General features: G+C 35.0%; 1 protein-coding gene across 5 annotated transcripts; it reads left to right on the forward strand.

The window, feature by feature from the left end:
- The first annotated feature begins 202 nt into the window (after positions 1 to 202).
- LOC111703100 (uncharacterized) lies at positions 203 to 10,361 on the forward strand. 5 transcript variants are annotated; one of them, XM_023474960.1, is made up of 8 exons: positions 203 to 687; positions 1,523 to 1,620; positions 2,204 to 3,037; positions 3,587 to 3,904; positions 5,143 to 6,947; positions 8,717 to 9,105; positions 9,512 to 10,056; positions 10,160 to 10,361. In XM_023474960.1, the coding sequence occupies exons 1-6, from the start codon at positions 497 to 499 to the stop codon at positions 9,047 to 9,049; spliced, it is 3,579 nt and encodes a 1,192-aa protein (XP_023330728.1). In that variant the 5' UTR covers positions 203 to 496; the 3' UTR covers positions 9,050 to 9,105; positions 9,512 to 10,056; positions 10,160 to 10,361. The 5 variants fall into 5 exon arrangements, with proteins under 5 accessions (XP_023330728.1, XP_023330729.1, XP_023330725.1 ...); XM_023474961.1 differs by having other exon boundaries at positions 10,201 to 10,361; XM_023474957.1 differs by having other exon boundaries at positions 9,512 to 10,361.
- Positions 10,362 to 11,770: the final 1,409 nt, after the last annotated feature.

The following is an 11,770-nucleotide window of genomic DNA, read 5'->3' on the forward strand; positions in this document are numbered from 1 at the left end:
GAACTCCAGAATGCCGCGATCATCAATAATTGTCGGGCCCTAAAACATCTTTTTTGAAACATTTTTTTCAATAAAATATTTTTTTTAAATCAATTTATTTATGATGAAAAACTTTAAAACGCCATTTAAAGGTACAAGATTTATTTTTTCAAGAAAAGTTTCAGAGCCCATGTTGAAATTTATTTTCACCACACATTTTTAAGAAAAATATTGCACCAGCGGGTTCGAGGGATGCGGGATTGGAGATTCAGACTTCAGAGTCAATCAGTCAGACTCCTGACTCAGACATGTCTGCCAATCTAATAAGTTCTGACGAATTCCTCTTCGGAAGGATATGAATTGGACTGAAGAGAAACTTGAACCCATAACAACTGGGTTCTTTGTTTAAATCGCAATAACAAATAAAATGGAAATCAATAAATTTTGGCGAAACAAAGAATTTTTTTTCTTGAAAGCCAGCAGTCCTTGATTCAACCCTGCTATCAACGGAGCCAACATGAATTCTCCGGGAGCAGCGTCGAATAGATCCAGTTTATCTGGACTACAGGATCTGTATGATGGGAACGGATTGATGAGAAGAGAAAGGAATTTCAGTGGTCAGAGTTTTACAATTCCTCCCTTTCCCCCCATATTTACTCAGGAGGAGTTGGCGACTTACTTTCAATATTTTGGGGCTCACAAAATCAGGTAACAACGGTAACTACAAGAACAATAATGAATTTCTGAGAGAACGTTTTTCGGACTCCCGGCCCCCCCTGCCTTCCCTCCGATCATATTATACTATTAAATGTAGACAATATTTTGGCCGCAGTGACTGGACCCCTAGCTGCAACGCTCGGCCCCCAGTCAGTATGTTCAGGCCGTCGCGTTCGCCCCCCAAACCTGTGCTAGCTGCAGCGCTTGGTCCAAAAATTGTCTTATCCTTTCCTAAATGTTAAGTATATAGAGATTTAGATAATTTCCTAGTATATGATTTTTGGACCCCCGCCCCCCTCCTATAAATTTTGTACATGGATCTCAAATCTAAGGCATGGATATATAATTGACCATGTGGCCCAGCGCCCGGCCCCTTAGCCTGCCCTAGCCGTGGTGCTCGGCCCCCTAGCCTGTCCTAGCCGCAGCGCTCGGTCCAGAAATTGTCTTAACAAACCTAACCCGAGGCCGCAGCGCCCGGCCCCTTAGCCTGCCCTAGCCGTGGTGCTCGGCCCCCTAGCCTGTCCTAGCCGCAGCGCTCGGTCCAGAAATTGTCTTAACCTAACCTAACCCTAAAATGTGATTCGCTAAATCTGGGGGAAATAGTGATTTTAAGGGGGGGGGGAATGGATATTGGGTAAAATGGTAAAAAGTAACAAATGATAAAGGACTTGCTTTTGATGTTCAATTTTCGATTTTCATGAAAATATATACCCCTGAATTTGTTGTCTTAATTTGCCTCCACATAAACATAATTTTGGCCCAGAGGAAATTATTAAAAACAAATTCTAAAAATTCGGCAAAAATCCAAAACTTTTAATTATTTCAGGAAAAGTCGAATATACCAGCATCTGACCGGATACCAGATACACAAGATGGAGGAGATCAGAAACTATCCAGATATTGACGCACAGAGTTCTGATACAGGTTATTGTTGAACACGAACAGATATGGGGGGGGGGGGGGCGGGAGGAGAGAAGGTAATTTCATGATGTATGTAATTGTAGGGGCTAATTTCCCAAAAAATTATCGCCCTTACTCCATGAGGATTTAAAAAAAATTTTAAAACAATTGCCAAAAGTGGAAACAGGGGTGTATATCTTTCAGGGAAACTTTTATTATTTTTGATACTTACCCTAAAATTCATTGATCATCTATTTATCACAATTCCTACAAATAAAACACTAAAAAAAATTTTGCGCCCAGGGCAAGCTTATGGAACTACTGGGAAAAAATATATTTTCAGGGGGGGGAAGAAAAATGATTTTTCGAGAAAATTTACACCCCTCAGCGAAAATAAAGATCTTTCAGTTTTCCTAAACCTCCTCCCCCCTTTTTTCCTCCGGCCCCGTACAAAATGAACGGTTTTCTGGATAAAAAACTAAAAAGGGACTTCATCTTGCAAGCTAATTTTTACCCAATTTTGAAGCGCCCCCGCCCCCTCAAAAAAAACATATATTACTTCTTTGAGAAATGGAATTAATATTTTTAATAAATTTGAACTTTACAGGATGGACTGCGTTGCACTGGGCTTGTAAAACTGGAGACCGAGAAATAGTTGAAATCCTGGTTAATCAATGCAGAGCGAACCCAACCATTAAAACAAAGAACGGATCCTCTCCAATCCATCTAGCCATAGCAGAGGGACATAATAAAATAGTGGATACGCTTCTAATCTCCCAGAAGAACCTGATTTCAAGTATGAATGATAAAACTGGATGGTTTCCTATCCATACAGCTGCCTACTATAAACAGGAGGAGTGTATTAATATCCTGGTAAGGCATGGAGCTGATGTACTCCAGCCTACAGAGGAGATATCAGGATCCACATTCTCTACCTTTCATCTTGCAGCTTACAAACAGCTTAGTCATAATCTAACCACCATCAAGAGAAAAGATACGGTTAATAGACATATCAAGAGATCTATCTCTGACCGGGGGGATTCTAATAATGGAGAAGCTGAGGAGTCCCCTTGTACTAAAACAACAATAGATTCTCTGTTAAAACATTTAAAACCAAAACAAATGATGATAATTGATGAAGGAAACTACGGATCCATTTTGCACGTTCTCTCCGGAATAGATCACCATGAAGGTGTCAAGAAGATATCAAGCTCTCCGTTCAACCATCCTGTAAATATTCTAAACTCTCATGGAATATCCCCGCTGCTAATGGCCCTGGAAGCAAGATCTCTCCAGAGTGCTCTGGAACTGTTAAAGCTTGACGTTGATATCTCTCTGAAACATCCTACCCTGGACCAGACCCCTCTCCAGATACTTTTACAGAAAGCATCAAGCATCCAAGATGTTCATTTGAGTATTGTACAACTTCTGCTCAATAAAGGTAAAGGTTCTTATCATTTTTTGAAATCATTAATTCGATAAGTTAGGGATGAAAGATTTTTGGGGAAAGTTTTTTTAGGGTTCATTTGCTTAATGAGGAAAATAATAAATTTTTAGGGAAAATTTAATTAATTTTCTGGTAAAAAGTATCAAAAATAATAAAAAAAAAAACCTTTCATTTTGATGTCCAATTTTATTTTTCCCCCTAGATCATCTAAAATGTTTTTTTTTAAATATAAACACAATCATTTAGTTTCACAATAAATCCTTTATTTTCCACAATTCAGAAATAAGAAACCTACAAACAATCCTAATAATGGGCAAAATATTATTTTGTTTTGGTGAAAAGAAAAACAACTGAAAGACTTAAATTATGATTTTAAATAGTTCAATAAAAATTAAACATTAAACATACCGTGTACACTGTACACAGACCTATTGTCAAGCTATTTACTTTTTAACGATCTATCAAATACTCAATATTTCTTAAAGGTCGTCTTCCATCTCCTACAATTTTATGAGTTTCACTGTGTTACTTACTTAATGTCAGGTGCTGACCCTACTACTGGGGATAGTGGTGACTCCCCCCTGTACCTAGCTACCAACACCAACCTGGACGTCAGGCTACTTGAGAAGTTCCTGGACTACCTCTCCCACCAGAACATCAACGTCCAAGACAAATACACAGGGGACACCCTTCTCCATCATGCTGTGGTCAACTGTGAAGCACAGATTATAGAGAAGATTCTGGAAAAAGGAGCGGATGTGATGTTGAAGAATAAAAGAAAGGTGTTTGATGAGATTTCAAATACTTTAACGGATCCTATATCAGATCTTGCTCTTCAAGTTGCTATCACACACAGAACAAGTGAGTAATACATTTTTAAACAATACATTTGTTGATGAAAAAATTATTATCTTTTCGTTGAAACAGTTATCACTTTTACCCCACTCTCCCCTCAAAAGAAAACCTCAGGTATTAGAAATACTGTAAATGTAAAAATGTTAGATTGATTAATGAACAATGTTCAGTTTGAAAATTAATTACGGGCGAAAAAATTGGGAAAATACTTTTCTTAGCTTCGTTGACAAAATATGATATTGATCAAGTTTGTCCAGTAAGATATTTTGTAAAGAATCAATAACTATTGACGGGTGGGGGGAAAACATATTATTGTATGTTTTAAGTTCGGTGAAAGAAAGTTCCCAACGGTGATTTGTCCCAGTTTCAGGACTGGGTCAAATGTGTAAAGTTATTTTTTTTTTAACTGAATATTTTTTAATTTAAGTCGAGAATTATACTTTAATTCAGAATAGCCACATTTTTATTACAAAAAATTAAAGTACAAAACCCTTAAAAATAAATAATTTTCAATTTTTGATGAGTTTTGATTTGATTTTAGAACATGTCATATTTTTGAAGCAAATGCAAAGTATGGGCGCAAAACACGTTTTTGAAAATGTCACGATTTTGAGACATTTCATAGATTCGAATCAATACTTTTCCAGCATTTACACAATTTGCGGGAAAATTTATTAAAAATGAAGTAAGCTGAAAAACCATCTGTACTAGCTTTATTTAGAATTATTATGTGGAGACAATTTTAAAACAATTATTTAGAAGATAAAACTATTTTCAGTGATTCATGCTATTCTGTAAATTATGAAAGTACGATTTGTCTTAATTGTTGAATATTCCTAAATTATGGATTGTTAGGGATGTTGGTTATGTCCCAAAACGTGTCCCAAGATTCGATTTCGTGATATGTGCGAAAATGGAAAACCTTGCATTGTTTAGAAAATGGTATGGGGTTTATCGAAAATGAACGATCACTCAGTTTTTTTTGTAGTTTTATTTATCGTTGTGCTTGATAATATATTGGAAATAGTATTTTAATTGATATTTGCTCTTGGCACAGGAAGAGTTACTAAAACTTTGATCGTCATTTGTGTGTCCAATTTTGAACTTAAGCACGGTTTGGAACTTTCTTCCCCTGAAGTTAAATTTAAGTTTTTTCCGTATTAGGAACATTATTTGATGAGGTCAAATTAAAAAAAATGAACGTCAATATTTTATTTGAAAAATTAATTGTAATTTTTTTTAAGGTAAAACATATTTTACAGCTCTGAAGAATTTTGGCATAAGAAAAATCATCCAAGGGTATTCTTCTGCTGGTTATAGAAGAAAAGTGATATCCTTCCTGGAAACCCATCTTGTTGCTTGTTGTAAAGAAATGAATCTGGACTTTTTCCGTGACCTTTATCATTTCTTAAACGAAGGCACTCACACCACACCTCCCCCTGATCTTGCCGAGCTTAGCCACATAGTTCACTACAGGCCTATGCGTAATGACGGAAGCACTTTTAGTAAAACTGCTCTCAACTGGGCAAACGAGAACAATGACAAATCCATTGCGTTGGAATTGTTAAAGCTAGAGAAGCATCTTCATCACGACAGAAACTGTGGTCTTGAGTGTCTCAAGGAAACTTTAAGCAGTGATACTTTACTTCCCTGGATTCTAGAAACCTATAAAAGTTTTTATTCTCCGGGAAATTATCAGATATTCTCCGTTATTCTTGGAGTCTTCTTTGAGTTGGTCATGTTTTCCTATCTACCGTTCCTCTACGACTACTACTCCGATGTAACCCTCGCTTTTGACTACTACGCAATAGCGCATGCCAATGATTCCATGAATCAAGAACTACTCTGGACTTGTAGTTCAACAGTTGAATCTACATATCTGAACTCAACATGCTTCGAGAAGTATTCATCTATGGATGTTAAATCATCGTTTGACTTTGCCTACTGGGTAACCATTGTAACCATCGCACTGACCAGCCTTTTCTATTTAATTATCATATTTAAACATTCTAATCCAGTATGTTTGACCATTCTTGAAAACAAGATAAAAGACGCCGGTTCCAAATGGAACTTAAACAGTTTGTTGATCAAGATCATCTCTAAGCTGATCATATGGTCCTTGGCCTTCCTGATAAAACTGGTTTGGCCGATCTTGCATATGGTTCGCAAGGTAAAATACAACACTGCTGAGAAGCGAAGTGAGCACAAGGGACCAATAACTGAGAGTGATTCTACCTGGAATTTTATCAAGTCAGTTGAGAACGGACTTGAGAGTAGTGTACAGCTGTGTTTACAGACTTGGCTTCTCAAACCATTTGTTGCTGATTTAACAAGATGGAGCACCTCCGAGCTGATGGGACGAAGTGTGACCGGCATTGTAAATTTTATAACGTTTGACCTGTTGCATGCCTGCTACATAGAACGTGCCTTGGGCAAAATGCTGCTAACAATTCTATTTCTTGCGTTGAGTGTTGCTTTGATGAAATCTACTAAGCCTGGGGTTGGACCATGTGAGAAACCTCTTCGTGCCGTTCCAATCTTTATTAGTATTCTTGCTCAAACAGTTGCACGAATATTTGCCATTCGAAGCCTCATTCTTTTAGAATCTCCGTTAAGACTGAATAAATATGTGGTTTTCCTAGCAGTTCATTTTATTTTCCTGTTCACCATCAAGTTCATGTTTGAAACTAGAGCTAAGGAAAAGATAGGACGGGATGGATTTCTAGCGTGTTTAAGACCTTCTAAATTCCAGATGAAACTTTTTCTGAGTAAAGTTATGAACTGGGTCAGGTTCGCAGTCAGCGGTCTGTCGTCTTCAATTATTATGATTCACCTGAAAGAAGACGACTTGTTAAACCAAAAAAGAAGATTTTCTTTCCTCTCCCACACCAGTTTCTACTTTCTCATTCTCTGTGAGAACCTTGGGTTGACATTGCTCCCCCTGCTCATTCCCTCCTTCTACCCGGAGTACAGTTGCTTCCCTTGGGAGAGTCACAGAAATGGAGTCCTTTGGGTTCTCGGTCTTTGGGTAATAGGAGTACTGTCCCAGGTCAGTTTACAACATACGTTATAACATGGGTGTATATTTTAATAATNGGGGGGGTGATTTTGGAGATCTGGGGGAAAAGGATTCAGTTAATTTTGATATGGATCCTGGGTCCGCCCTGAAAAAAACATTCAAAATTCAATAACTTTTAAACAAATAAAAAATATTCAAAATGTTTTTTATTTTTTTTGCTTTCTTATGCTGAAACTTAATGAACCATTCAGATTTTATGAAGTTATAAATCTCTTAATATTAAGATTTGGGAGCAAAAATGTTTTAGCTTATTTTGATTGATATTTTTCTTCTTGGATCCGGGGATCCATGGATACAGGAGGCGTAAATATTGCGAATCCAGCGGATCCGGATCCCAAGGATCCCAAGCACTTTATATGATATCGTCGTTTTCCTTTTTCAAAAAGTGTCGAAATCTGACAACTTTCTTCTTTGTCTCTTCTGCATAAATCCCCTTAGTCATCTAAAGAAAGAAATCAAAATTGAAAATGAAATTTTTTTTACTCAAACCAAATGTTTATACAAACAATACATTTTTATTGAAGATACATTTCTACAGTAGAAATAATAAAACAATAAAAATGAAATAATCTTCAACATATTAATAAAAATGAATATGTTGAAATTTCTTTATCCTTACTTAAAATACACAGTAATTAACCTTACTAAAAAAAACTATGTAAATTAATATCCAGAACTCGATTTTGTCTTAAATGAAATAAAAAATAATTATTTCTTGATGATACTTTTATTTTTACTTAAATTACACAGTACTTTATCTTAGTAGGAAATTGTAAGTTAATTACCATAACACATTTAACATGTTATACATGTAAAATCAATTATGTAAACACTTCAACTGTAAACACAGAAAATATAAATATTTAAATTTGTATATTAGGGGTGTGAAATTCTAAGGCATGTTATAAAATACATTTTTCACCAAATTTAAAAATGTGCCCCTCAAATGGGGTTTAATGATAAAAAATCACTAGTGTTAGCGAAAATGAAAAATTGGACAATCTTTATATCCATTGAACCAGCTTGAAAACCGTAGTTCAAACAGAATTGAACAATATTGAACAATTGGCCAGATTATGGTCAAAATATAATTTTTCTTTAAATAAATTTCATTATGGTTCAAAATTTTCATTTTCACTTATACTAGTGACTTTTTAAATATTAACCCCCATATGAGAGGCACATTTTTGACTTTTGTGAAAAATATATTTTATAAACATGTCTTAATTTTCCTAGTAGAATACTTTTCTGCTTCTGTAAAATTGTTTCAGAAAAATTTCACACCCTTAATAAGTTTATCTTCTTAAAATAATTCTAGAAAATTTTCTATTGTTTATCAAGATTGGTTATTGCTGGTTATTCATATGGTTTTTTATATATAAAATAAGCCATATATATATATATATGTTAGCTATAGCTATATATATAAATGTTAGCTATAGCTGAACGAAAGGCTGTACCAAATTGGCTTAACATTTTTTAAGAAATCCTTGAGTACCCCAGGGGTAACACAGGCCAAAAATTTATTCAATTTTTTTTAATTCGACATTTTTTCCAAAGGCCACCCCGGGAAGTTTAGCTAGTTACTTAATATATATAAAGTTTTAAGGTGAAATATAGACCCCATTGCAGAGTCAGAAATGTATAAAAAAAAACATCGGGAAAATAACTTCAGGATATTTTTTTTAACTACGAATGAAATAGTTAGCGTCCACTAGCATAATTTTCTTCTCTTTCAGATTGCGCACTACAGCTGGTCGCACCCCTGGGCTGACCTGAATGGCGCTAAGCTGGGTCCCCGCCGAGCAGGACGGGATGGAGAAGAAGGAAGACGAAGAATGGAGTTTGTAACTAGACTCTGCTGGAAATATGAACTCCAGCGGATAATGTTTGACTGGAAGAGTGTAGAGAGGGTGAACTATACAAGAACCTGTATTGAAATGGAATCTCTGAAGGTCGAATATGAATCTAGAAAGAATTCAAGAAGCTCCACAATTCAAGAATTTGTCTCCAATGGGAATGGAGGAGAAATGAGTCACCTACTACCAACCAGAGAAGAGGTTTTCTATTGAAGGGACCCAAAACGTAATTTTAACTAACTCCAGATTGGCATGTCCGATTCAAAACGGTACGCAGGGGCGTACTGGGGGGGCGACTCTGTGCACAGGGGGTACATGCCCCCTAGATTTGTGCATTTTATAATAATTTCTCAAATTCTTTATTACATCTTATTTTTAACCTTATTAACAATTTTTTCTCTGGGTTTTATTTTCCATATCTGAGTTTAAGATGTTTGGCCCAGAGTTAGAGAGAGTATTATTTCATATGTAAAATTCACAGGGTTAGAAAAAGGGGGAACAATGTTGGATATTTGGGGGAGCAGTGGCCCAGTGGGTACAGATAATTTATAGGGGGTGCAATGTTAAGGAAAAGGGGGTGCACTGCAAGGTTGGGAACACTTTCTCATAGAAATTTTTGACTTTTAACCATATCCCGGTTGGGCTTTTTTGTCTCCCCATNACATCTTTATTCAGATAATTTTGCAAAACGGTCAACATCTTTATTCAGATAATTTTGCAAAACGGTCAACATCTTTATTCAGATAATTTTGCAAAACGGTCAACATCTTTATTCAGATAATTTTGCAAAACGGTCAACATCTTTATTCAGATAATTTTGCAAAACGGTCAACATCTTTATTCAGATAATTTTGCAAAACGGTCAACATCTTTATTCAGATAATTTTGCAAAACGGTCAACATCTTTATTCAGATAATTTTGATATTATAATGTTGTGTTGTGATATTGCGTTTGGTTGTGAAGTTATGAATGAACAGTCTTGGCTAGTTCAACTTCTCCAGTGCTGTTTAAAAATTTGGACCTCCGGGCATTAATCCTTTTATTAAAATATTTTGTTTCTATAACCATAATTTAACCATAAAAGCGGCAGATTTAGAAAAAAATTCCAATTTGAAATAGTAATACAACAATAGCTTTCTAGTTAATTTTCCCTTAAACTATACTAACAGTTAACCAGTTATTTTAAGTTACCAGAGACCAAATTTAATGATTTGGAGAGGTTGCTGAACTACCTAGTACCTACCTACGGAAGGTTTCAATCCTGAATCACCGATTCAAATGTTCATGAATCTTCAGTGATTCAGGATTTGAACCGGCTACAGATAGTTCAACCACCTCTCCAATTCGTTCAATTCGGTTCTAGATGTTATTAGTGTACAACGTTACCAAGGAAAACACCCGGTTTAGGAACTATTTATTTTTTAAAAAAACTTGCTTAATTTTTTGAAGTAAATGTAAACAAGTTTTGTTTACAATCCTCTCGGAATGTGCAGTACACCTTTACAAAAAGTAGGATGTTTTTGGTGTATTTTCCTTTCAAATTTAAATTGTTTTTCATTAAAAAGTCATATGTATGTTGGTTGTAGTATTAGTGACAAAAAACAGCAGTCCTACTCGTTATACTAAAGAAATCTCCTAAAGTATTTTTTTTGCAGCAAACATACAACCATGTAACTGCGGTTTTTCCACATTGCAGTAAAAAAATAATTCATTCTCAATTTATATACAATTTTTATACATTTTTTTTTACAATTTTTAAAGAATTATAAGGTCAAAGCAAATTTTATTTTCTATCAATTTTAAACATAAGTCTCTTAGACAACGAAATATAAATTTATAAACCATCCTTTATAGAGAGTTGATTTTTGTAATTTGTACATATTTTTGTAGAAATATTTTTTATATATATTAACATAACCTATTAAGTATAAGTGTTCCGTTTACAATGTCTGATAAATTATATGATCTATGTAAAATGTATTCTTAAATCCGGTGATACAAATAAAATTTGATCACACCATTCTGGAAATTATTTTTTTAAATGACGCGTATTATGTAGATATTTTAAACATACAAAAGCTTTATGACACGTCAAGAATGACCCCTATCTGATCTCTGTCTGTAAGTCGTAAATAAAATAAATCTTTTTTCTTGCTAAAAAAAAGCGGTTGATTTAATTTGTATTCTAACCAATGAGGTTTACAATGGAATTCATGTAGAATTTTCTTTGGATGGCTTGAGATTAATTGAACAGTTTTTAGCATTAGTCTCCTTCATTAACACTGAATAGATGAGTACTTTACTGACAATACAACCGAGAACATGAAGTCTGAGATGTAGATATAAACAAGAATGTAATGCAAGGGAAGTTAATTGCAGTTGCGTATACTCTGCGTACATATTGATACCAGTTCTCTCTGGGCGGAATTTGTAAACAAGAAAAGATGCCTCAGTGTTCGTTTAGTATCCGAGGAGGTTAAAAGCATTGAATTTTGATAATTTTGATAATTCACATAATAGTTTCTTTCTTATGACCAGAATATCTCATTGATTATTTATGTGAAAAATGGATCCCATGTCATGGCTTCGACATCCGTCTTGTGTTTACATCACCGCCCAGTGACAGTACACTGCAGTACAAAAGATGCGTATACCTCTGAAATAACTTTCCTTGCATTAAATCCTTGGATATAAATGAGAAATATTCCTGAACATAGAGATAGGTAACGTTTTAGTTAACGAACGAAATTTTTTGTGAACGATAGTGCCGTTAAAAAAATACGTAAAGGAAGTGTTCGCGAAAAATGAAAGGGGGTATAGGCTTAATGCGATAAAAAGGCGCGTTTGATCGCCACTAATCTTACTTCTATCTGTTGCGTCTACAAGGAGAAAATTGTTAAAGACGTCTCATACCGAATTACATGGGGTCCATG

Source organism: Eurytemora carolleeae, unplaced genomic scaffold (genome assembly GCF_000591075.1).
Source record: "Eurytemora carolleeae unplaced genomic scaffold, Eaff_2.0 scaffold523, whole genome shotgun sequence".
Classification (NCBI taxonomy): Eukaryota; Metazoa; Arthropoda; class Copepoda; order Calanoida; family Temoridae; genus Eurytemora; species Eurytemora carolleeae.

Excerpts from the sequence above, each read along its gene's own strand:
- LOC111703100 (XM_023474957.1), top strand. The coding sequence starts at position 497 with ATGAATTCTCCGGGAGCAGCGTCGAATAGATCCAGTTTATCTGGACTA. Across the intron at positions 3,038-3,586 it reads ACAACTTCTGCTCAATAAAG|GTGCTGACCCTACTACTGGG; the intron begins GTAAAGGTTCTT and ends ACTTAATGTCAG. Across the intron at positions 3,905-5,142 it reads TGCTATCACACACAGAACAA|GTAAAACATATTTTACAGCT; the intron begins GTGAGTAATACA and ends ATTTTTTTTAAG.